General features: G+C 38.1%; 1 protein-coding gene across 5 annotated transcripts in view; it reads right to left on the bottom strand.

The window, feature by feature from the left end:
- Positions 1–774: 774 nt before the first annotated feature.
- LOC117160841 (uncharacterized) overlaps positions 775–26,879 on the bottom strand; it is a 78,050-nt gene continuing 51,945 nt past the window's right edge. Inside the window, exons 1-17 of one of the 5 annotated variants that reach the window (XM_076623467.1) lie at positions 25,368–25,432; positions 22,532–22,916; positions 19,573–19,716; positions 15,035–15,180; positions 14,782–14,954; positions 12,991–13,261; positions 12,756–12,878; positions 12,496–12,666; positions 12,000–12,160; positions 11,659–11,912; positions 10,432–11,586; positions 9,346–10,353; positions 7,506–9,262; positions 7,310–7,420; positions 2,013–7,231; positions 1,191–1,528; positions 775–917 (exon numbers count right to left, since the gene is read on the bottom strand). In XM_076623467.1, coding sequence (XP_076479582.1) covers positions 5,957–7,231; positions 7,310–7,420; positions 7,506–9,262; positions 9,346–10,353; positions 10,432–11,586; positions 11,659–11,912; positions 12,000–12,160; positions 12,496–12,666; positions 12,756–12,878; positions 12,991–13,261; positions 14,782–14,954; positions 15,035–15,180; positions 19,573–19,716; positions 22,532–22,592 — 6,810 coding nt within the window. In that variant the 5' untranslated portion in view covers positions 22,593–22,916; positions 25,368–25,432 and the 3' untranslated portion in view covers positions 775–917; positions 1,191–1,528; positions 2,013–5,956. Of the gene's footprint in view, positions 918–1,190; positions 1,529–2,012; positions 7,232–7,309; positions 7,421–7,505; positions 9,263–9,345; positions 11,587–11,658; positions 11,913–11,999; positions 12,161–12,495; positions 12,667–12,755; positions 12,879–12,990; positions 13,262–14,781; positions 14,957–15,034; positions 15,181–19,572; positions 19,717–22,531; positions 22,917–25,367; positions 25,433–26,879 lie in introns of those variants that run through there. The other 4 variants (XM_033341880.2, XM_076623466.1, XM_076623465.1 and 1 more) reach the window with 4 other exon arrangements.

Raw genomic sequence — 26,879 nt, 5'->3', positions numbered from 1 at the left:
TTCAGATACTATTTTATACTCTTGTTCTAGGTCGCTAATATTTTACATAATTTTATAGGTGAACTACTTTATTATTTCTTATTATTATTTCCTTTTTCTCTCAAGTCCTCTATAGAACGTTTAAATGCTGCAACGTTTAAATGTAACAATTGCAATGCAATGCAATGCAATACGAAGACTTATGATTTATGTAAATCTTGAAATCGTGTTAGGACGTAATGTTGCTCATCTTATGTAACGGATCTGCATACATCATAATATAATATGCAACGTGATCCATTTATAACGGAGTATAAATTAAAGAGATAATGTATGTACGGCTGAATGCGGAATGATCTTCTTGACGTACTTCACTCATCTTGTGTCAGTGTTCATTCCAATAAACGAAAACGAAAAATATTAACAATCATCTCATTAGTTAAAAGGTTGAAATGCGACTTCGACGCATAAAATCAAATACGCTAACGACATGTAAATTATTCTTATTTCTAGAGTAAGGTATATTCATCGTCATTATTGTCGTCTTATTGCATTATAACTTTGATAAACTATTTTTTTAAAGACAGTCGGGACTATTCGAATCTTTATATTAAATTAAAAATGCTATATATCGACTACAAATGGATATTATATATGAATAAGTACTTAAATATTGAAATACATTTTTAAACTTGTGATTGCTCTTAAATTAAATATTCAAGCAACTCAAAAGAATGATTCTTGGCTTAAATTTTGAAATATTCCAAATTTAAGTAACAGCATTAAATACTAAGATTTATCATTTAAAACAACAGATTTATTATAGAACAGTTAAAGGAATATCAAACTAAAAATTACAGGAATTTTATCGCATCGAAAAATTAGCTTCTTCAAAGTCCCTTTTAGGTTTTCTTAATAAATCCTTCGTCATCGGTATACTAGTATAATATAAAAAAAAAAAGAAAAAAAGGTATATTAATCAACATATTCAAATTCTACAACTACAAATTTACAACTACAAATTCTACAACTACAAAAAATAGTTATTCGATCAATTAGAAATAGAATTGCATAAATAACTGAATATAAATTATTCAGAAAACATCCACGTTGCTAATCGATCAAAAATATCAACAAAATTTTAATTTAATAAATATACAATATTAAGGAAATAGAAGCGGTTTAAAAAGCGAGCACTTAAAGGGACTCACATGATGGTAGAAAGTGGTGTGGCAGTGGCGAACGTTCTCAATGGTGCTGGGCAACGCAGCTGTTCGATGTTCCAGGTAAGTTGAACCAGGTGAAGTCGACGTACGCCTTTATATTACCTTGGAGCCCGGACAGTTTGGTCTTGACGCCACCTCCAATATCTGTGCTCTCACGTCTCGTTCCTTTCTTTTCCTCGTGTCAAGTGCTTCGATCTTAAGTCCCCACCTCTCTCTTTCTCACTCTCTGCTAACTTCAGTTAGGGACAACCGAGCGTAGATAGTAACAATCGGATTACTGGAAGGCTGGTTTGGCAAGCTTTCCGATACGAAGTTAAGTAGACCTGGAGATGGAAATCTGGCGTTTATTACTATGGTGTTAGCCTTAATTAAAAAAAATATTAAATAATACAAAGAGAGAAATATTAGAAAATTAGAAATGCTAAAATTTTTAGTTCGTTTTAATTTCCACGCTTTTTTTTTAAATCAAGTATTTTTTAATATTTACATACGCCTATTATCACGATAATTATATTATTATAAAAATTATTGGACTGCAGTATACAATGGATGACATTTGATACAAAAAAAGTGCATAGTTATTCGACCAGTCTTGGTTTCAAACTTGTGTACATAATCAATAAGTAAATTTCTTCTTCGGTCGACCGTGTTCCTGGGCTTGCAAGCGATATTTCAATTTAGAGGTAACGTTTGTTTAGTATGTATTATCTCAATTATGCACAAGATTCGTTGCTCATTCTTAATTACTTAGAAAATTCTATAGGCAAACTGAACGCGAATAGAAATGAATTTTCTCTTCTGACATACAGTAACGTCGTTTGAATTCCAGCAATTCGCTCACTTCCTCGACGCCATTGTAAATCGGTACTTCAATTCCGTGAACATCGGTTATTCAATCCCATTCTTGTATGTGCGCCTATGCAATTAGCGAATAATTTATTCCATACCACTGGACAGCTAGTCTTGAAACATTTTCCTATTTAAAATCGTATGGAAATTTATGCAAGAATTGGCGTGGCTAATCTTCCATCAGAATAAAGTTCCAGCGCCCACGATATATCGATTTCTGTGTGTCATTAAAAATAACTTTCACTTTGGCTTTCGGTTCGCGTTATTTGGTTTATTAGTTAGGTATTCCTTTCAAACTACGTATTCCTCGGTTCCACGTTGCGTATACTGGTTCTACACGGTTTTGAAAGTACTCCCGATTCTTGAAAACAACCTGGTCGCGATCATTATCGCCTTCAAACATATGATACGTATAATCTTACTACATTCTATGACAGAAATTAATAAATTCCTCAATTCTCGAAGTCTTAACACATGTAGAATATAACGTGGAATATAGAAATACAGGAATTTATAACCACGTTACTTATAACCACATAACTTTCCTTTTTTTTTTTTTTTTTTTAATAAATTGCTTTAATTCTAACAAATGTTACCAAAGAACTGCAGTTATACTGTTAAAGTTTTACAGAAATAAGAATAAAATTATAAATTCTCGACATAGCGAAGTGATCAAGCATTGGTCATGCTAATTCATTAATATTACGTGGTTGACAAATATGTCGAAAGAATATTATACTTCGCCATATCTCGTCAAACAACTGCTCTTTCTCTGAGAGAATGTGCAAGTTTTGCGCAATCCATGAATTACATAGAAAGGACCCGAAAGCATGAAGTTATGATTATGGTGATCACGTAGCTAGTAGCTCATATGGGAGCTCGTTGTTAAAGGAAATTCTACAAATTATAAGCATTTCGTGCTCTCCTTCTTCCTTTTCAAAAACTTTCTTTCTTTTGTTCTCCATAACGACATTTTTGTTATATAACAAACACGCTATCTGACACCCACTAATCACTACTATTACGTAAATATAATTTACTAAGAATTTGAATTCGACGAAATAGAAGAAATTAATAAACGAAAAAATCCTCTGTGGAGAAAGGCGAATATTTTTTTGCATTTTTTAAACAATTGTATCACAAATAAGGAATAAAATGAAATTAATGTGTTTGTATGCCGCGTTACCCACTTATGAAGCCGATGGAAATGTATCAGTGGGTCACTTGAGATAGAGTTTACTTCCACTGACCTCCATTTTCATTCCTCCTCCTCCACGAACTCTCCATTTCTTTTTATGGGAAATGGGACATCTTTAAAGTTACAAAGATCGACTCGAATATCAATCTCTGAAGAGAACAATATTACATTCGTATAATTCCGTAGAATGATATATTCGCTCGCGCATGATACGATAATTATTTAACTACTTACAAATATGTATAATTGCCTTAAAATTATAATTCAGTTATTTTATACTTTCAATTTCTCAACCGCACAATAAATGGTAGAATTTTACACATCAGAATCATCGCACAATTCTCGCTATTCTCTCTGATTAATTGTGAAGAAAAATAGATCGATAGATATAATCGTGTATATCACAAGATATTTCCATCGTGGTTGATTTCTCTCATAAACTGGAAATTTAATGTTGATCTGGCCATTAAACACTGAAAAGGCGAATCGGTATAAGTGGTGAAAATCATGCAACCAGGTGTGATCGTAGTTCATCATCGCGTCAATTGCGGTTAACGCAGAGAAACTGGATTTTATGGCCACATTCTTTTTTCATTTAGCAAACTGCTTTCTATGCTAACGAGTCATCTATTGAAACTATCAATTAGAGTCACACGTTGAACTTTGTGAACGAATTAAGCCACTTCTGCCATGACTACTGCCCTCCCACGTTCCTTAAAAGACTTTCCTAATTTAATCAAAGAGAAAGAGAAAGGATAATCCGGCATAGAATTCATTATTATCTATCTACTCAATGCCCTTCGTCGAGTATGAATTATGGCTGTCTGGTTGACATAATTTTCTATCTACCTAGGTTGTAGGATACAGTGTTGCTGCGCTTAATTATTGCAAATATTTTATCATCAAGGATTATCACGTCTGATTTTTTACAAGTGTGTAATAAGATCATGGCAAGACTATCGATTGCAAAAGTAATTAGCTACGAAGAATGTAAATAATATGATAATTCAATTCATTTAAAAGTTGTCATATAACTAATTTTTATGGAAAATTTCATTCGAAAGGTCACTGTGAACGTTTTCATTTTTAAGTGGAAGGTGACCACATCTCTCGTATATGAAACAAACGAAAGTTTAGCCTCAGGCCATATCAACAAATGACAAACGCGTTCTTTTTCTTATTTAATAACGTAATGAATTAGAATATAGGTGCAACGATAGTTAAAAGATAAAAGGAAAGTAGATCCGGAAAATGGTTGGATCCAGGAAAAATTTAGTTTGAAATTATCTTCTATCATATTTTGTACAATTATCATATTTATTCTAAGTTCGTAATATTACATTAGACAACCACGATAAAATGGCACGATTATCGAAGCTCCGATTTAAGTGTGCAAGACAGATGATAAAAAGAAATTCTTATCGACGCAGAGAAACGATCGTTGATCGCTCAAGGATTTTTGTCGTAATATACCCTTAACTTCTAGTACAATAGTAACAAGCGACAAATAAATAATAATTGCATCGGGAAGAAGCGGAAAAATAGTAAATAGAGATAGGAACGAGATGAACACAGAATCAAGGCAAGCTTAAGCAGTGCGCAAAGAATATTCAAAATTAACTTCCCTGTATTAAACAGGAAGCACGAAAAATCCGGAAAAGAAAGTGAAGGAATTCAAGGGATACGTCAATTATGCAAATCGCGTTATCGATATCTAAAATATATATATATACAAATATAAATCGTCAATGACACAATTATAAAAAAAGAAAAAAAATTTGATCAAAGCAACAGGTCAACGACGATCAACAGAAACGATAATATCAATTGATTGGAAATATCTCTTCGTCATTTTTTTCGAACCAATTTTTTGCTTCGTTAGTTTGATTTTCACATTTTTCTTTCGTCTTATTTAAACAAAATTTCTTTTCTGTAACTTTTTAAACTTTTTCCATATCTTCTTCTTTTTAAAGGTAATTCGTCGTTATTTACAAATTTGGAAGAGTAGGGCACGTTATATACAATAATTCGTCTTGGACATGGAATCGCACACATTATCGACTTCTTTCGCGCGATTCGAATCGGCGAGTGCAGCTTGACTTTCACTCTGGACAGTGTGCTTTCGCATCGCGGCACCTCGATCGCCTTGGATCTTTCTTCCTCCTTGTCTCCATTCTCGTTACCTCGGGAAAAGCATTCTCTTATGCTCGTTTCACGTCTTTCAGTTTAAAAAGAAACTGAGCGTATACCGTTACTACGTTATAATTAAATGTTACCTCACATGCTCTGTATGCCTTGCCACATAACTTGAACGTTCAGCCATTAAAATAATATTTTTAAACTTCGTGTTATTACTTTAGTGTGACTAATATTCTACAAATAATGCTGAAAGTGTGTACACTGATAATTGCAATCTACGATGCTCTATAAAATAATTGTTGTTGTATAAAACGTAATAGAAATCTAGAATTACATCAGAAGATTAATAAATATATAACGATTGTATAAAATTCAAACATAGCAAATTAATCTAAGATTATATAAAAAATTTTACAAAATTCATAGAATTATCTTCTTTCAGAAACTTTTATAATAAGAACTCTCTGCGTTCAAATTTCCATCTGCAGTTTTTCAAAAAGGAAGGTGTCACGAGAAGTCCGCGGTATGCGAGATCCATAAGACCTCCCCATCAACAGTGAACCATCTAAACTAACAAGTTATTGTCTTGACAAGCGGGGCCCATACTAGGCCAGTTGCAAGCACCCGCGCCATTGTCAAAGGTTAAATGGACGGGGCAGTTGAATGTGTGAAGCGTGAACTTCTTCTTCCACTCGTCCCAATGGCAGGCATAGAACTTGTTGCAGAAGTTAGGGTGTCTGAACAGACCTGGTCTGGCGCAATTGGTAGCTCCATCGATGATTTCTTCCGATACACTATCCTCATACTCTCCAGAACGATCGATTGGACCATCGATAGAATCGTCGGTAGGACTATTGACAGAACCATCGATAGGACCAATGACAGAATGATCCACAGTGGAAGCTAAACCTTTACCACCTCCAATCGAGTTGATAGGAGATCCAACGTTGCTCAGACTCTTTCCAGATCTGAAATTGGCAGTTAATCCATGACTTGAAGGGCCCGAAGTGCGACCTCCTACTCCCACGGAAGGAGTAACGCTTGGTAAGTACGTGGACGATGGCTTTTCTTGAACTTGAATGCTCGTAGCTCCTAGAGCTTTCGAAAGTTCATTATAGATCTTAACTGGTTGTTTCGAAGACGATTCGTAGTTGGTCACTTGGTAATCTTGATCTTCGTAGGATCCTTCCTTCTCAAGATCTACATAAATCTCCGACTCGTCATAATTAGACAAGTCCACTTTGCCCTTTGACGAGTTGATCAACTTGGAGCCAGGACCTCTGAGATTAGCGAAAGGATCTCCTCTGCAGGTACACTCTGCTCCTAATTTTCCAAGGAGAAGAGGGTGCAGATCGCTCCACTTCACGATCACTTTAGGTTTACCTACGGCTGTAGACTTCGCAGTGGTCTGATACGTGATACCTGAAGATGGTTTTGAGTATCCTCCGGAGTAAGTCGTCACTGTGAGAGGTGACTGTGTTCTAGGAACCGAGGATGGTGTCGATGAATCATAACCCTGTTTGAACTTCGTCTGGGACTGGTAGTAATCGACTCCTGCTGCGGATCCTGTTGTGTAAACGTCGTATTGGCTTGGAACATATTTCGTGGTGCCTCTGTTGTAATTGGTAACGAGCTTTCCGACTTCATCTCTGGGAATTGCTATGTTCGTAGGCGATCCTTTGTAGCCGGGACCTGATCCTATGCCCGATGGAGCAGTGGTGTACGATTTGACAGATGCTGGTGTGAATTCTTGTTGATAAGTGACGCCAGGCAATGGGAATGGCTTTCTGTAAGTTACTCCAATGGCTGGCGAAATAGATTCGCCAGGTATGTACTGAGTCTGAAATGGAAATATTTTTTTAGTAAATATTGATAATTAGTAATCAGTGATTTATTATAATTATTCTTAAAATCTCACCTGTGGTTTCGGTGACTCTGAGATTCCAGACGGTGTCACATGTTCAAACACGTTCTTCGAAGTTGTAAAGTATCCAGAACCAGATGATGGAGTGGTAGGTCCATAATCATACTAAAAAATTCCATCCGTAGAATTACAATAAATCATACAACAAGAGAATTGCATTTTTATGTACGAAAATTGTAAAGAATCATACCTGTGGTTCTCCAGAAGGATACTTCGATGATATTTTAAATACAGTCGTTGGTGTCGTGCTAGAAACGTAACCTCGATCTCCGAATATACCAGGTTGAGAAGTCTTTGTTCCAAAACCAAACTGAGGTTTGGTCTGAATGCTAAATTTATCTTGACTTATAGTTACAGGCAATGGCGTCGACGATATGACAGTCTGGTATCCGGTATCGATCACTGGGTGAATAGTAGAGATGGTAACTGGGACTTTAGCCGCTTCAAAGACAGTCGTCTTGTAATTTTCCAATGGACCAGTGGTATAAAGCACAGGTGTTCCAGTTGGAGATGGTGCACGCGTAAAGCCACTTGGTTTCTGATACGTATTCACAACTGCAGGTGAACTGGTGAATCCGGCCTCACCGAATTTTGGTGTATTATGCACTTCAACCTTCAAGAACGGCGTTGGAGTAGTTCCACTAAAGATGCCACTCTCTGTCGAAGAAATAGGCAAATTCTTCGTCACTCCTGTATCAAATGGAATGCTAGGTGTGGGATAGGAATATCCAGTGCCCTTCGAAGGTTTCTGACTGAAGCCTGGACCATAAGTTGAGAATGTTCCTGAATAAGTCTTGGCACTACTTTCGGTAGATGATTTTGGATATCCTGCCACGTTGCCTTCGAAAGCTTTGGCGCCAATATGGTCAGGATTAGGTGGGGGGTTAGTTTTTCCAGTGCTAATTACGTAACTACCACCAGCACCTAAAGTAGCAGTGGTAAAGCCTGTCTTGGTAGGTCCAGTCTTAGTGAAGCCACTAGATAGCGATACACCGGGAATACCTTTGCTTCCTGGAATGAGAGTATCTGGCAAAATATTGCCGCCAGTTGGTCTATAGTCTGGAATATCATTTTCTGTATATTTGGTGGTCACATCGCCATTGTTAAATCTAATGGTACCACGTCCTCCGTTGTCATGGTATTCGTTAGTTTTGTAGCCGGTGACATAAGTCGATGGTGTGGTTCCAATCTTAGTTCCAAATGGAGATCCTGGGGTAACAGCCCCTGGATGCGTTGAAAAACCTGAACCAATGACTGTTCCTGGCACAATAGATCCCCCAATAGACACACCAGGAGCTGTTTGTCCTGTAAGAATTATTCCAGGACTCGATTGGCCCTTTATAATAGTTCCAGGTGAGGGTGTTCCAGTTACTACGACACCAGGTGAAGGTGTTCCAGTTACTATGACACCAGGTGAAGGTGTTCCGTAAACTGTCGTTCCAGAACTGACTGAACCTGGGAATACGGTCTTGACTCCGCCACTAATTACATAGCCAGGTGAACTTAGACCAGTCTTCGTATATCCTGGATGGCTTCCTCCACTTATTATGGTGCCTTGGTCAGAAGAACCTGTGAAGATTGCGCCAGGGGTAGCTCCATGGGTAATGAGCGTCCCTGGAGTGGAATCTCCAGTGATGATCGATCCTTGAATACCGTGTCCTGTCACGATAGCACCCGTACCTGTTGTCACTGTATAGCCACCAGCGGGTGTGACGCCTCCATGATACGTAACGCCTCCAATGGAAGGTACGTGGCTTCCAAAAGTAACATTCAAGCTTCCAGGGAATCCAGTTGTACCTTGGTAAACATTTGTTCCAGAAATAGCTCCGTGGCTTGAAACATAGTCGTCTGTTACCAGAGTCTGACCACCTGATGGTTGAGAAGACCCATAACACAGGTTCGTGAGACAGGTTGGTTTCTCAGGTTTCTCCACGATAATAGGCCCAGCTATAAGTTAAATGAAAATAAATTATATACATATTTTAATTTCGTCTGAGTAAAGATAAGATGGTTTTATAGAATAAACTTACGAGTCTGTGAATATATACTGGTTACACCATGATCTACTCCAGCTCCAGTTGTGCCAGAAGAAACAAAAATTGGTGTTCGTGACTGTCCAGTACCAAATGTAATGGTTTGACCAGGTATTGAAGTTCCACCGTAACCTCCTGAAGTTCCTGTATATCCTCCAGTAGATCCCGCATGAGCACCAGTTATTCCTGCTCCTGTATATCCGCCAGCAGTAGATCCCGCGAATCCCCCGCCAGTAGATCCACCATGAATACCACCTGGCCCTGCATATCCTGCAGTAGATCCCGCATGAGCACCAGTTGTTCCTGCTCCTGTATATCCGCCAGCAGTAGATCCCGCGAATCCTCCGCCATTAGATCCACCATGAATACCACCTGGCCCTGCATATCCTCCAGTAGATCCCGCATGAGCACCACTTGTTCCTGCTCCTGTATATCCGCCAGCAGTAGATCCCGTGAATCCTCCGCCAGTAGATCCACCATGAATACCACCTGGCCCTGTATATCCTCCAGTAGATCCCGCATGAGCACCACTTGTTCCTGCTCCTGTATATCCGCCAGCAGTAGATCCCGCGTATCCTCCGCCAGTAGATCCGCCATGAATACCACCTGGCCCTGCATATCCTCCAGTAGATCCCGCATGAGCACCAGTTGTTCCTGCTCCAGTATATTCGCCAGCAGTAGATCCCGTGAATCCTCCGCCAGTAGATCCACTATGAATACCACCTGGCCCTGTATATCCTCCAGTAGATCCCGCATGAGCACCAGTTGTTCCTGCTCCTGTATATCCGCCAACAGTAGATCCCGCGAGTCCTCCGCTAGTAGATCCACCATGAATACCGCCTGGCCCTGCATAACCTCCAGTAGTTCCTCCAGTTGCGCCTGAATATCCTCCACCACTAGACCCACTCTTTGTTCCTGGATACCCTCCACTAATAGATCCTTCCTTTGTTCCTGAATATCCTCCATCAGTAGATCCAGCAGCAGAATACGTAGATCCAGTATAGCCTGTACCAGTTGTTCCACTTTTTTCTGTTTGTTCAATGATTCCTGCACCAGTAAATCCAGTGCCAGTAGATACTTGACCTGTACCAGTTCCTCTTGAATATCCTGTGCCAGTTGATCCTCCATAACCTGCCTTACCAGTCGATCCAGTATAGCTCGTGCCAGTTCCGGAATATCCATGACCAGATGTTATAGTTGCTCCTGCGCTGGAGTACCCACTTCCAGTTGTTCCCGTAAATCCTTGTCCAGTATATGGAGTTCCATGGTCAGCTTCTGCTGCTCCAGCGTATTCGCCTCCAGTTGTTCCAGAATGTCTACCAGACCCTTGACCGTTATATGTAGACCCATGACCAACTCCTGCAGTTCCAGAATATCCGCTTACAGTTGTTCCATAATGTCCACCAAATCCTTGTCCAGTATATTTAGTGCCATAACCAGCACCTCCTGTTGAGTATCCACTTCCAGTGGTTCCAGAGTAACCACCAGAACCTTGACCACTATATGTGGTTCCATGACCAGCTCCTGCTGCTCCGGAATATCCACTTCCAGTTGTTCCAGAGTAACCACCAGAACCTTGACCACTATATGTGGTTCCATGACCAGCTCCTGCAGCTCCGGAATATCCACTTCCAGTGGTTCCAGAGTAACCACCAGAACCCTGACCAATATATGTGGTTCCATGACCAGCTCCTGCTGCTCCGGAATATCCACTTCCAGTTGTTCCAGAGTAACCACCAGAACCTTGACCACTATATGTGGTTCCATGACCAGCTCCTGCTGCTCCGGAATATCCACTTCCAGTTGTTCCAGAGTAACCATCAGCTCCTTGACCATCATATGAAGTTCCATGACCAGCTACACCTGATCCAGTGTATCCTGCTCCTTGTCCACTTCCACTGTATCCCTTTTCTTTTCCACTTCCAGTATATTTTGTTCCTTGTCCAAACGACGATCCATGACCAACGCCAGCTGCTCCAGAAAATCCTGACCCAGTAGAAACAGTATACCCTCCTCCTCCTGATGTTCCCGTGTAACCATGAGGTAATGCTCCTGTATAGTATCCACCAGTACCTGCAGTAGTTCCAGTGCCATAATACCCTCCGTCATATTCTGATCTTGTATAACCGGTACCAGAGTAGCCTGCTACCAACCAAGGCCACTCGCAAATTAATTTTTGCTCGTCAAAGATCAGGCCGAACGGGCAACGAAATTCGTAAGCCATTATTTCAGGACCTCCTGTCATCAGAATTTTTAATTAATGAAATGTTTCGAACAGAATTGAAAAATTATTCAACGCAAGATATAAACCTAGGTCGATGCAGGCGAAGAACCAACGAGGATTTTGGGGATCTGCATAGTAGCCAGATTTGGAAGGACATTCGAACCTTATTCGAGTTACTGGCGCAATTTCGCTACTTCCAGGACATGGCGATCCCTCAGGCATGGAGCCTGGCCAAACACAAACTTCTGTACGCTCGTCGAATGATAAACCTGCTGGACAGTCGAATTCGAATACGGAGTAATCTTCCACTTCTTGGTTGAATTTAACACATCGATAGAATCTATAGGAGCAAGTAGGACATTTCCATTATAACAAGAAGCGAAACAATATTCGAGCAATGATTAATTCGCTGCGGATAGTGATGTACCTGTTACAACTTTTAGGATGGACAAAGTATCCTTGTCTAGAGCAAGTAAATTCGGTTTGCGTGTTTTCTCGAACAACTCTGATGTGTCCTTCGGTGTCTACTACGCGAACAACTCGAAAATCGGATGACTTAACTTTAGTCGAGTACTCAAGCTCTTTTTGCTGAAATTAAAAATCATTTAACAATTAATCGAACACTTTATAACATTTGTACTAATAAAGAAACGAAGTACTGATACTTAATTGTGTACTATTAATAAAGCATACAGAAATAACAATTTACTTCTATTAATTTTGAAATTTGATCTAAACTGAAATTAATTTAAATAACGTTGCCATCTACTGGTACATATCAGTACAGATCAGTCTGTGATCTGAGCTTTCACCAAAAGGTGGCGTACTGATGAACATTCTGATTCTTCAATCGATAAACATTAACTAACATCATAAAATATAATATAATATATAGTATAATTATTATAAATATATTTATTTACGTGTAGATCATCTTCCAAAGCGTTCAAAACAGCGGCTCTCGACTTTCTCTTGAAATTCGAGAACGATCGATGAACCTCGTATGTAAGAGGCATCCCGCAATTAGTTTTAAAGTCATTCTCTACGTTATGCACAGCCAATCCAGGAAGATCTCGAAGCAGTACATATTTTCCCTTAAAAAAGAAAAAGAACAATTCGTCGCAAAACTATCTATCGAAATGCTCGAAACCAAAACTCAATAATAAAAGTGAAAAGTCCCTACTTTTATAGATAGAGATATTCTATCTTCGAAAGCAATCCACATTTTATCTTTGAAAGCGTAAGGAGCAGTAAGATCTTCGTCCCTTTCCACCGTCCATTCTCCGTTGTTCATCAAATCGCACAACTGAAAAAATAGCCGATAAATTTAATCGTACGCAGTTATTATAATCTCCATACGTTCTATTTATCAGTCGAGTGTCAGTAAAATTTGTTCGCAACAATCATTGATGTCACACCTGCTTCTGATCAATGGTAACAGGTTGCATCTCCTCAGTTGACGCCCTTGGGGCATTATCGTTCTGATCCTTTAGCGTAAACTTGTACGCAGAGGCTGGTACTGATACCAGAATTTTTCTCTTAGGCGCGCCCAAACCGCTGATTAAGTCGATCAAACTGTCGGCGTTAAACATGTCGAAGAGACCCATCAATCTTGACGGATGAAAAGTGTGATTGGCCTCGTCATCTTCGACCAAGTAGTGCGTCGGGACCGTAAACAGATCCACGTATCTGTCAGTGAAAAACACGGAACTCTCATCGTCATTTGCATCAATATGTTTACGGATGTAAAAGCAAAAAAGCAAAAGGGAAAAATTAGATAAATAATCGCCACTCGATTTATTAAATTCTATGAATCATATTCGTGTTTCGAAACAACATAATTATCCCATAGAACGTGCTGCTTGTCTCATAAGCTGATTACAATTGCCTCAAAGTGTCGGCTAGAGAACACATTGAGAGCGATCTCATTTATATTTCAAGAACAGCTTCGAATACTCTCAAGTCATCCATATTCAATGAAACATCCTGTGTATTATATGCGAACTATGGGCATGGTTTGTCTAGCATTTATGTACTCGCTTACTTATTTAGGTCTGTAATTTGAATATTTTGTCATAGGTCTATGAACAAATCGGTCGATCCTTTTTCTTTTTGCACTTTTCTAAGGAATATTGTTTCAAATACAGATACGTGTGCGAAGCTCTACCCTTAAACTCTCAAAGTTCCATTATTACTTCACGAGAGATACGAAAAGAAATTATACGAGTTAAAGATTACAGAGAAATGATTACCATAGAGTCTATAAAAAATCAGAGAAAGCATTTGCTTGATACTTTTCAAAACAGAAAAGACTTTTCGTCTCAGAATCTAGTTAGCAATAAAACGCGTACAAAAGAGCGGATCATTTCGCGCGTTGACGTTCCCACTGTGTCACGATCTTTTCAACGCGGATGACTTTCGTCGTCGTTTCGATCTCATTCGCATTCACGGTCGTCTCGTTCCTTGCACCTGATCCCTTATCCATATTCAATGAAAAAATACCGAACGGTACGACGACTGTCTGACGGCCATTCCGTTAATTGCAAGGCGCGTGAAAATCCGCGGACAATCGTACGATCAAGTGGTGCATCGACTCGTCGCTGCATTCCTAACAACCTATCCAGCCGGCAACTGGCACAAGGTTAGGCAGATACACCGAACATGGATGAGTAGTTTTTACTAAATCCGTTTTCACTTAACTTGTCGGTCAATAATTCATGAACTTAAATGTAGCCGGTACATGATTCGTAGAATGTGTCTAGCTCAGGTCTGGCCTAGGCGTGTACAGAGATTTTGTAACGCACTTTGACGCACAAAAGGTAATGATTGTGACAGAAGATCAGAAGGCATGGAAAGTCGAAGAGTGTCATAATATTTAATTATAGAAAAGTAGCGAATAGCGATTACATCTTTAAGTATATTTATTGCCGTAATGAGATTTTTTTCTGATGGATGATCGCTATAACGTTTTATGAAACATTTTATGCACACAGGTAATATGTTGATTATTTATATACGAATTTACTTGTGTAAAAGAAAGTGTATCGAAATCATTAAAATTCATGAAAGGGAAACTAATCTTGAAAAGGATCGATTCTTGTTTGGTTCTAGCAAACCATAATTTAATGCAAAATATTAAGTATCTACTGCTCTTAGAAATATTTGTTAATGTTAAATAAATTAATTAAACGAAATAGAAAAGTTCTCACTTGGTCAGTTCTTTCAGATCAAATTGTTTAGCCAGTTCCTCTGATTTTGTGGGTAGAACCAGGAATATTCTCTTATCGTATGATTTTCTCACCAATTCGTCTTTCAAACCCTTTACAAAGTGAACCAAACGTTCCTTTGATCCTGCAGTCATATTTAACTCGACTCCATCAACCTGTGGAAATCGATCAAAATTCTTTAGAGAGGAACTGCAGAATATCGTTAAACTGACGGATAGTATGGATAAATAATTGCCTCTTTCAAAACTCCGATCAAACGAGCGGTGATCTCTTGACGAACTGTGCCGGAAGTGCTTAGTGTTTTTCCAGGGTCGTCCACGGAAACCACGAACTGAAGCGTTGGAATAATCTTCTTCAACGACTTCTGAAAATCTTCGAATCCTGAAAAATACGTAAAATGTATAGATGGTTGCAAAGAAGAAAAAGAGAGAAAAGAATAAAAGGTATGACGACCAATTTTTAACGTAACAAGTAATTATTTTCGCAACTTTTTTTACATTTCTATCGATTTTTGTTTCTTTACAATTCCATTACCATGTCGTCTTCTTATGTTCCTTAAATTTCACAGTTCACATTTCCTAAGGTATACTTTCATAAAAGTGGCTTAGTTGTGAGGCAGATTTTGCGATAGTAACGCTTACAAATAAAAAGAACTGTCCGCTAGAAGTTCCGCCTTCCTTTCCACGTGATTGTCGATTTCGTCGCACAATCAGCACGACACGATGCTGTTAGGTGAAACGAAATCTCTGTCTCCATAATATAGTTAATCACGAACTCTCACGTATTTTTGTAATTGGCCATGACCGTAAAAATTACTTCCTATTACCAGTTCCCTTGTAAAGGTACAGCATCCTTATAGTTAAAATTTTGATTCTTATCATTCTTCGATATGTCTCGTTTATCAATACTTCATATATACCTTCAAACATTACGTATAATAAATATTTAAAAAACAAATTACATTCAGGAATGATGTTAATAGACCAAAGTACCAAAGTAAAATTACCAAAGTACGTCGCGTAAGAGTTTGGCGACATACAATTTCAATTAACTTTTTTTTTTTGAAATTACGTATAAAAAGGAGGACATGGAAACTGGTTTAATCGAAATTTGGTAATACGTAGGCAGATCAATTACAAGTCCGATGATGGATTCCTTTTAGTAATTTTAACAACATGTAATTATACTCGCATAACAGGTTAAGTCGTATGAAACACGATAATTGTATCGATACACGAACATTGTATCTTGATTGTTATTCATTCTTACAAACGAGTGAAAGCATTGAATTAAAAAAAGATTCGCAAATATCCTATTATTCTTTGGAATATTTGTCAGACAAGAAAGAGACTAGATGTTAAAGAAACAAGAACGGACGCTGACATGCAAAATAAGATTCAGCAGCGCTCGAGGGAAAGTGATATTTGTTACATCTGGATCATCTATAAGAACCACTTTCAACGCCACTGTCCTCGCGTTTCATTAGCCACACCCATGCACGAATTTGGTATGGACATGCGACGTTTTTCGAAACTTATCCAAACACATATAGCAGGAACAGTTTTTTCTTTTTTGCATGGCGATACGAATCTATATTCATAGACAGTGAAAGCGATTCAATTTTTCTACGAACGTACAATGTTAGGAAAAAAACAAAAGTCTTGAAACATTGACCTTACGTTCTAAAATCTATTAATTCTTGTAAATTAAACACTTCTGCTCCTCTCGTTATACCCTTAAAATTCTTGATCCTTATTTTTGAACACCCTGTATCGACAAGAAGTCAATCCTTCGGTGTCTAAAAATATTGTCACGAAACACGCAATCGTACCAATTAGCACACTGGCCGAAGACAAAACGAAGAAACGAAGTTTCGCATTAAAACTCGTTCCAATTCGTTGCTGCCATTCGAGTTTAATTGAAACTGGCTCCGTCGTTATCAAAAAGATATTTTTTTCCACGAAACGAGGCGGGTCGGTCGCAACCATTCATGGCAAGGGTACACCAACCAGAGAAAAAGGAGGATCAGCACGCAGCTCGTTTTCGCGCGATTATGTCACAAACGTGAGATTCGTGTAGACACTTCTGTCCTCGTCTCTCTTCCTCACATCTCGAACTTTTCGTTCCTTTTTGAATTTCTTTCAGTTTTTCCCCCTCTTTTCTTCCCTTTTTTCGCTTTATTTTTCTTTTTTTCTCCTTTTACACATCTCGTTCTCGATCTCGTGATCCGCGGTCTGCACGACGAATATCGAATTTCACGCGTGACATACCGTCGTCAGCCGACCACCGCTCTGTTATGCATAACAAATTGATTTTGGTGAAATTTCGAAACCAGCCTCTTTCCTTTTTTCTTCTTCGTCTTCTTTCACCGGGGCGTTTTTCGTGTTGCGCAACAGATGGTGCTTTAACGGTGCTTCGCACGCCGTCCGATTTTTGCGGGTTTAACGGTTGCAAAAAGTTGGCGAGATTTATGGGGACAAACAACGCTGTCGCAACCACTTAATAACAATGGCATTGACTTCATTACGCGTGCCAGTCGAAAAGTCGAACTGCATATGGATAAATATCCGAAAGGAAAAAGAAAATTCATGCCGATGTATTTCTTCATGGTATAACATACTATGTAGTTAAATGAAATGTTGAATATAGCCACGTGACATGCTTGTTGATAAAATTCCAGAATTAATAGGGAAATTAATTGGGAAAAAATATCAATTATTCGACGATGATCGAAGGGTACGAAGATACAAGATATATCCCTGTTAAAAAGTATTACGGTGTAATTGCTTAACTATAATAAATATTACTAAATTTTACATATTTCATTCGTATCACTTCATATGTGATAAATAATCTAATAAATATTTTACCTTCCATATGAAATAAAAATTATACTGGATAATTGCACTGAAAATTTTAAGTATACTCATGCTTTTGAACGCAGGTGTACGTAAAAGTGAAAATACTTTTACAAGAACTCGAGAGATTTAATTGAAAGCCTCGAGCGCCGTTAATTATATGATTGATAAGCAATCGATTAAACGTTGCAACTATTTCGACACTTCTGTTAAGTAAGTAAATGTCCCTGGAAAACAGTAGAAGATCGAAGTGACAAGCTTGTTGAGATTATGTAATGTAATCGTTCCGTTGCGATTCTGTTGATCCAAAGGTGCGAATTAATTGGCATATTAGAACCTTCGAGACTTAACTTTTGACACGAATAAAAGGGTGTAAAATGTGTGATACTCGTCGAGGATTAACATCGTTTATTCACGCTTGAATATTCATCGAGCATTGTCTCGTATGAATATTTTAGCAATGCAACGTCCCGTGTCAAACACGTTTCTGCTTCGATTTTATACATTCTAGACGCACTTCGACACAAAGCAGATTTTCCCTTCTAGATTCTTTTGTCCATGCGGTTCAAGGGAAGTCTTTGACTTTGTTTCCTTTGCGATTAGAATTTCCTTTCGACTTTAACGCGTCTATCTTTGACATTCATTTATTAAGTCTTGAGTACATAAATTTGGCATATCAATTCCCGATTTGTTTTAACATTGTTTCTAAATATTCAGCGATCACTACTATGGTTATCGATGAAATCTGTGGTAGCCGACTGCGAAGAGCCAACGAACTCGTATTAAATCATTTATTAAAACGATGACAAGCGATCGTTAATCGTGACAATAAAGATGGCAAGATCCACCAAAAATAGCCGACGCAAGCACGTGTAATCATGCAACTATTCTCTTTTAGCGTCTCAAATAACAGGAAACGATGTGATGACCGTCAATTATACAACAATGTAAATCATTCTTATTGCTTATCGTCGAATAATCAAGCTAATATATGTTAATTGGTCATCCTGATTGAAAAATGAGGAATTTCATATTGAAACGAGTAAGATTCATAGAAGGATCATTATTATATATTACGCATCTACACAAGTTTTGATGACGGAAACCGAGAGTTGATTTCTCAACGCTGACGATATCACTAGACGTAAAAATATACCTCCCGTTGTGGTTGGATTTCGATATCCTGTTGCAAGTGCAAGGATACAGATGTATTTATATGGATGGTATGCATTTACGCAATCGCAGAACGTATAATCATTTGAATTATGCACCGTTAAACGCTTGATACGCGTATTTATCGATAAATATTTAATCTGAAAAATACGTTAAAAAATTATTACTCGCTGTTTCGACATGACATTAAGGGGAATCTTATTTCCATCCACGCCACTTTTATTAAGACTACCTCGTTTTCCTTTCTAGAAAGTTTTTCCTACCTTCGACAGAATCTTCCAAGTTAAACCACTTAACGATTGTAATTACCTTCGACATTGCGGTCTTTTCATATGATCGGAATAAATGTTTAAGATAACACGTACTCTTTAATTAGTAAATTTCTAATTCATCGTATGCACATTCTATCTTATTACATTTATCGATTTGCGTTATGATTTACGATTAAAACTAATCAATTTGAAAAATCTTAATCGTTTGAAATTTTTAAAACATCCATTTCCAAGAATGTTCCTTTCCGGATATATTACGTTACTATGATGACTTCTGCACGTTTTGTTTTGTTCATATCGATAAAGAAATCGTCTGACATAATCGTCTAGCTTCGATCGTCGCGATTATCGCGAATCAAGGGACATGTCTTTCAAACGGCCGTGATTTTACGTTAAAATTAACGCATTAGTTTGAAACTGCATACGATTATCGACGATCATATCGCTAATGAAATATGTCTGGGACTTACCGGAAACCGAGAGATTTCGCACGTCGTAGCCTTGTTGTACCAAAGAGGTGCATTTGCACACAGCCTCTGTTAGCTGATCGACGTCGGAAACGAAAGTGTAGCATACTACTTCTCTGCCTGGTGATAGCTTTTGCTTCGGGCATTCTGAAATTGATTAAAAAATTGATTAAGCATCTATTTTAACAATTATTCAATCACACAAAAGATTATTGATGCGCAATGATATTTAAATAAAAAATTAATATAGTTTTGTTTTACATAAGAAATAAATAGCGCAATAAGAAAAATAAATGAAGAGACTATGTTCTTCTCTAATTTATGTAAATTATTTTGAAGCAATATAGTTTTTTTAAGCCTCGATATTGCTACTAAATTTAGTTAATGAATCCAGTGTCAAAAATATAACAGTTTGATCATTTATATTATTATATTATTTATATTAAATTTATCATTATTTTATTTATTTATTTTATTAAATTCATATTATCATTTATATTATTATAATAACGCTAATATATAATAAACCTATATCATTAATGGTATAAATTATACATGTTGGATCATTATGAGATAAACCATAAAATTCTACTAATAAAGTACCAACGAGCTTATCTGTTAATATCATGTTTGCAATTCCATTAACGAACGTGCTCGAGGTGACTTACATTGTAAAGAACTAGAATTAACGGGATCAAGCCGTAATTTTCCGTGACCGTGCATAGGAAAATATAAACGAGCCAAAAATTAATAGCTTCGAGAGATGCGTTTGTTATGTACATTGATTGGACGTTACCGTTGACATCATCCTTCGCGTACACTATGCAACCGTTGCTATAATAGTCGTTTACATAGCCACGCAGCCTTGCGACTCGTCGACGAGAAAAAGAAGAATCGTGCAAAGGATGCTCCGCACGAGAAAACAACTCGCGGATTAGCTAGCGACATTTACTATTAATAAATTCTGCAGTTAATGTCGGGTTTGTTATAGCGACTACGAGGAAAGCATTCTCACGATGAAGAAGGATAGAAAAGTGTCGATCACCTAAACTTGGTACACACTTCTTAAATCTCTGTAAGTTTTATAAATGGAGAATACAAACGGTAGCAAATCTTTATTTTACGATCATTTTACGATACGAAATGTTATAAATTTTTATTTCGTGATTCCACGGATTGGAAATCTTTATTTTGCGGTATTAAGCGTCAAAAATTTTTATTTCATACGAAGCATTAGGAATGCTGCAAAAAATTTTTGTCTCACGATTCCAAGGATTGCAAACTTTTATTTTGTTTCTACATATATATGATATCTATAATATTCATATAGCTATTTCTAATGTATTATATTATCGCAGGAAACAAAGATCTAACCGATCAATGTCAGTGAAAGGTCAGAGATTATATTAGACTGCCTAACAAAATTTGCCAATTCAATAAGATGGTGATCGGGCGGAGAAAGTACGGTGGATCGTTTTTATTTTCTCAAATCGCGTGATCGTCGACTACGTTCGAAAACGAAAGTATGTTTACCGATTGTCTGAAAGATAGGGTAACGTATGCACCGCCCATCAGAGGAATCCGTTCCTCGGAGTTTCTTGCACGTGCTACGAGTGAAGATCGACCGGATTTAACAGCGTAAATGGTGTACCGTCCTTGTACGGATCGTTGCTCCAGTTGTGAATGGCGCAATCTAACCTTAGAGGACAACGCGTTCCCGATATATCAAACGATCGCGAAATCGCGTGAAATGAGAAGAAGATCAGGGAACGACGATAGATGCCGCACAATCATTGTAGGTACTTACATGGCGATCGGTTTAATTAACGAGAGAATTAATGGTAACTCGCCGTTCTGCAGATGTTAGAGACGAAGAAATGCTCTGAACATGATCGTTCGGCATAACCTTGGTGTCTTCATACGATTCTTTTAATTACTTTAAATGTTCGTAATTAAGTGATGCTGTTAGTGTTTTGGTAATGTGTACTTGGAATTTATGAACTTATTGGAAAACAAAAAAAGACAAAAAAAGAAAAAGAAAGAATAGAAATGAGAATTAGATGAGAATAGGTTGAAATGTCAAGACACGGGAAACGAATCTTGTCGTGGAATATCGGGACTACGGAAATGCATTTGTAATGTGCAGAGCAATTAATTTTGTGAACAGACAGTTTGTAAGTAATCGCTGCAAATTTTAATGAATAGTGTGAATAATACGTGTTATTTACGTAGAGCAGTGTACACTTCAGTTACACTTCATTATGTGCTTTCCACTTATCGCTCTCATTCATAATCACGGACAACGGTGACTGCGTCTTGAAAGGAGCACATCAGACACATACTTCTTTCTTTAGACTGAATCAACTAGTACAAGATGAACGATGAATTTAGTAAAAAATGAGTGAAGGATCAATCTATGTTGTGATATATTTCATTCATTAATTTTAAGTTGAAGTATAGCTATACTCATTAAAGTATAATTGCTCGTAGATTTTTCAGTATTATCTGTTCTCGTAGCATTTAAACAAGTTACGGTCCATACATTAGTAATAAATTAATATAGGACTGCCGAAAATACCGATTTCTCTATTTGGTCCACTAATCAAATAGAAGAATGCTTTTTTACTTATGTTTCCATAATCATCGAACATTTTTGTACGAAAGTAGTAACATGCCACAAAAAAATTGCAAATTTTTAAATCAAGAAGCCAACCGGTACCTACTCTACGAATTTCTAAAAACACCCTTCGAATTTACACGTATGAGCCACACAAAAATCAAACTAATCAACTACACGGATATTAAGCTTTTTATTTCTAAAGAACTAAACACGAATTACATATCCTGCTATTCAAACTAAGAAACTTGGAAAAAGGTAGATCGGTCTGATTTCTAAGTGCCTCGTGTGTATCCAGTAACCCCTGTGAATTTCCTCAAAAACATAACATAAAATCAAACTTACGCAAGCCACAAGCAAGACCCAGCAGCCCAATGAGGACCGCCAAGCACGTCCTGTTGATCATCCCGTTGACTTTCCAGTCCTCTGTTGCGTTCAGTGTCGTCCGAGATCCGTTAGATCCGGTCCGCGACTGTAATCCAAACGATCGACGCTCGAGCCCCAAGATCGTCGCTCATCGAGGGGACTCTTCGGGGAAGGAGCCGATGGAGATGTTTCCCGCGTTAGAGTCAGCAGCAGCGACGACAAAACAGCGTCTACGAGATGTTGCGTTGTTCGTAGCCAAGGAAAGCCTCTCTCTTTCCGTCTTTCGTCCGGTTGACGTCCGAGGTGGGGGATCAAAGGAAGCTCGAAGGATCCTTCGAGTTCGAGAGCGCGTTTCGCACTGAACCTTCGGAGGATTCGTGCTCTCTTAGTAAACCCTACCGATCGGATAGAAGCGCGGCCGAGGAACAAATACCGAGGGAGATGGAGCCGCAGGGATATAGTGATCGAGGGGGAGACGAGAGATCGGTTAACACCGAACCGCCGGATTACCGGATGCCGGGTGGGGTGACGCGGACTGGCCCAGATCGGAACACTTTCCGTGTTACACGTACACTACTGCCCAACGGTTTGAATTTCACTACCTTTTCGTGTCCTATATATACATGTCAAAATTGAGGAACTCGCAAGTCAAACTGATCAACTTTAGATTTTGTTCGCTTCTTAATTTCTCTACAGTGCCAAATTATGAAAAAGAGATAGTAATTTGTGTGTATTTAAAGAGCGAACACAAGCTACAAATTTTTCAGGAAAAAATAAGAAACTATTTGGAAATTTACGAAAATTATTTACTAAACGCATAACGCTGATAAAACGAATAGACAGTAGGGAATAATTATTTTTCTTATTTTCCTTTCTCAAATTCTGAAATCTCGCTTTGACGGTTTTATCCTTTTAATATATAATTCGAAATAATTGAATTCCGATATTTTTTAAATACATGTGCGTATTGTAAAAACCGCAGAAGTTGTGGAGATTTAGTGGCAAAAGTCAGTAGAATATAATATTCTGGCAATAATAATCTACTGCCCTTAGGCATGATATGGTAAGTGTAGTAAGGTAAGAAAGTTCATGTCAACGTGTCACAAACTGATCGTTAAATTAGTTAAATAGAATGTTGTACAACTATGAGAAAAAGATTTGGGATTGCTTAATCATCTTATTTGAATCTAAAGACTAGGAGTTAATAATTGTTAATAATGTAAGGCCTAAAGAGCATGGCTATATACATATGTAATTTGCAAGTTTTCAAATGGCACCGCAGAGGGTTCAAGAAACAAGTTAACTTAGCTCTTTCGTTATTACTGACATATACGTTGCTCAGAGTCAATTGTCTTGATGCAATCCAGTAAATAACTAATGCTTTCATGCCTTCACGCTTAAAAGGAGAATATTATACTATGATAATAGCTACTGGATGTTATTACTTCTTCGTTTATGGTACTTGGTTACTCTAAATAATAGCTGATAGCAAAGCTAGGTCACGTAGCAAAAGTTTCTCTCATGAAAAAATGTATTATTTCGTAAGAGAGAAAATCAGATTTTAATTTCAAGCGTAAAAATAGGTACGCTGAGCTTCGTAATGACGAATCACTGTCAAAGATGAACCTTCTGATCCTTCGATCGATCCTTCTCTCTATTTCATCGTAGATCGACACACATACAACCTATTCCGTGTCAGCGGATCAAGGTGAATGCATAGCGAGCTTCGAATGATTTTCGATAGACGAACTTCGAGACTTCGTCTGAAGAATTTTTCGCGGATACACTGAGTTTGTTGACAATAGTGATTGAAGCACTTAGAGAGGATACGATGGGTTTTTCGATTATCTCGTAAGGTGTTATTTTTAGCAATGCTTCTTGCTTGTGTGGGCGAATCAAAGCAACGTGGTTGCGTAATATATACATGAAAAGATGCACTATAAGCGTCCATAAATATATATGATACGAAATCTCGTTGAATATATGAAGATTGGGCCTGTTCTTTGATCTAACAAACCGGTGGGTGACTAAATTTCAGGGCTTCGGCGAGTTTTAAATAACAAAGGAAAGATTCAACGATTTTTATGCAAATTTTGACGTTACTGCGTTGGCCTTGGTTGAATGTTACAATGGGCTACCGCCATGTGAAACCTGGATGTACAAACGTATCAGATTTCGACTAGCCCTTTCCAAGGCAACTTTTTTGTCCCAAAAATGTCATTTTATACCAAGCATACACGATTCGATCTTACCTTTGCGCCCAAACAAAATTGCTTTGTCTGAAGAACTTGTTAAACTTAATAGAAAAATTATATATATGTGCTAGTGCCTTTTAAAAATAAGAAATTGCATCACTTTTCACGATGACTACAGATCGAATCAATTTTTCTCCAGTAATAATCCTACTATTGTTAACGATTTACACCATGCTGCGTAAGATTAGTGTCTTATTAAACGGCCGAGTTAGGATAAGCAGGATTCCGCTTCTGCAATCGAACTGCCAAGCGCTTTTAACACTTTCGTCGACACGCTGTTTACACTGTCATTCGTTAGGCTGTCATCTCAGGGATGATCCTCCTGCTGTAATCTGGGACAGCCTGAGCATCCTTACAGAATCTTTTTTGACCTTTCGAAAGATAGTTGCAACGAGTACAATGCTGCCGTACGATGAAACATCGTAATTCTTTCGCGAGATGACGAGAAAGGGACGAGGAAACGCGTTCTTGCGACGGTGAGTCAACGCGCCGCCTGCGAAGTTTTATTTCACGCTTCGCGATCTGGATTATTTTCAGAGGAAAAAACATGTCCTTTGTACCTGATTCACAGCTGACCAGAAGCACGCTTCACGACAGCTTCGCTCCAACTGTACTTGGAGCATTTCGAATCATCCTTTTCATAATGCTGCACGTGTTAACCGGTCTATCCGGTATCCAGCATCCACGACAAACTCAGTTGCCCGGTGGATTAATCAGCGACGTATGCTAATCGACAATGATCACCGTTGCACGTACCTATGTTACGTCATCGAAAGTTTCGCGTATTACTTCGCGTTGAAAGGTATTACGAATTAACGCGCGTCACATTCATCGCGCCTTCTTCAGCTCATGATTGACCGTTGTTAATAACAAATCGCTGGTTTTTACATTGGATGATTGATTCCAAAATAGATACATTTGCGTATATTATATTATGTATACTTCATTCCTACTACTTCTTTGCTCGTAAAGCTTGGAATTTTTTTATGTTCTCATGGTTTGAGCGGGTTTTTTTTATAGTTTGTTAGAAAATATAAATGGTCATTGTTATATGGGAACAATGATACGTTTGCGCAGAGATCGGATAACTATGAAGGTAATGTTCCAGAAATTTTCTAAACCATGATCGATCGAGGTGATAACCAAAAAAGGGTCGATATCTGACTGTAGGTCGAGCGTTGAAAGGAGATCGTCATCGACATAGTGATTGAGTCGTGAGAAAACTACGTTCCGAGAAAGGGTGTAGAAAATCATTGGCGACTCGATGCGGATAGTTTGGTTTCGTGATAAGACCGATATTTGCGTTGACCAATGAAAGGTTAATACAATCGAAGTTGTTTCCTAATTCTTCGGATAGCAATGAGTTCCTTGAAACGCGAATTTTATTATCCACTTATTATCCATAGAGAAATAAAGAATTTTTCGAAGACTTAAAATCAACGTTTCAATGTTCTGTAGATGTTAAAAATTCTGAAGATTCTGATCGTGAGACCTTTCACCTGAAACTAAAATTTATTCATTTTCAAATCTGAAATTTTCAAACTTCCGAATTTTTTTCAATTTTTCAGTATTGTAAAGAGGCGAACGCCGATTCCTAATGCAGGAGTCGGGAATATTTATAATCGAGGGGAAATTTTTTCATTTTTCCCTGTGCCGTTATTTCAGCAGGACCGATTTCCTCCCAATAAAATATCGCGTGCCCACACTGAAAACAAGATGGATGATCAGGTGAATCATCGTCGATAAGGTCGTCTCGCGAATATCCAGGTCTGCATACGTGTATCGCGTTATTGCAGTTTCTTCCTACGAATTACGTCACTTTCCAGAAGAGCGACGAAGAACGGTCCCACTGTCGCGATTTCCGTGCCGGACTTTATGATTGCCACATAGTATCGACATCTCTGCGCGTGCGATAAATTTTCAATGAAATATTGCGTCGTGTCGAAAGAAAGAATGGTCTTTCGGCGCTCTTGGCCATTTTCGTCGACGCCGGATTTTTAACGAGAATCCGTTTCCTGTGATTACCTTTATTTACGAGCCTTCACTTCTCCGATCCGTAGGAACACGTCGCT

Source organism: Bombus vancouverensis, chromosome 12 (assembly GCF_051014615.1).
Source record: "Bombus vancouverensis nearcticus chromosome 12, iyBomVanc1_principal, whole genome shotgun sequence".
In the NCBI taxonomy this organism is placed as follows: domain Eukaryota; kingdom Metazoa; phylum Arthropoda; class Insecta; order Hymenoptera; family Apidae; genus Bombus; species Bombus vancouverensis.
The sequence above is the reverse complement of the archived record's forward strand: the minus strand, read 5'-3'. Positions and strand labels throughout refer to the sequence as shown.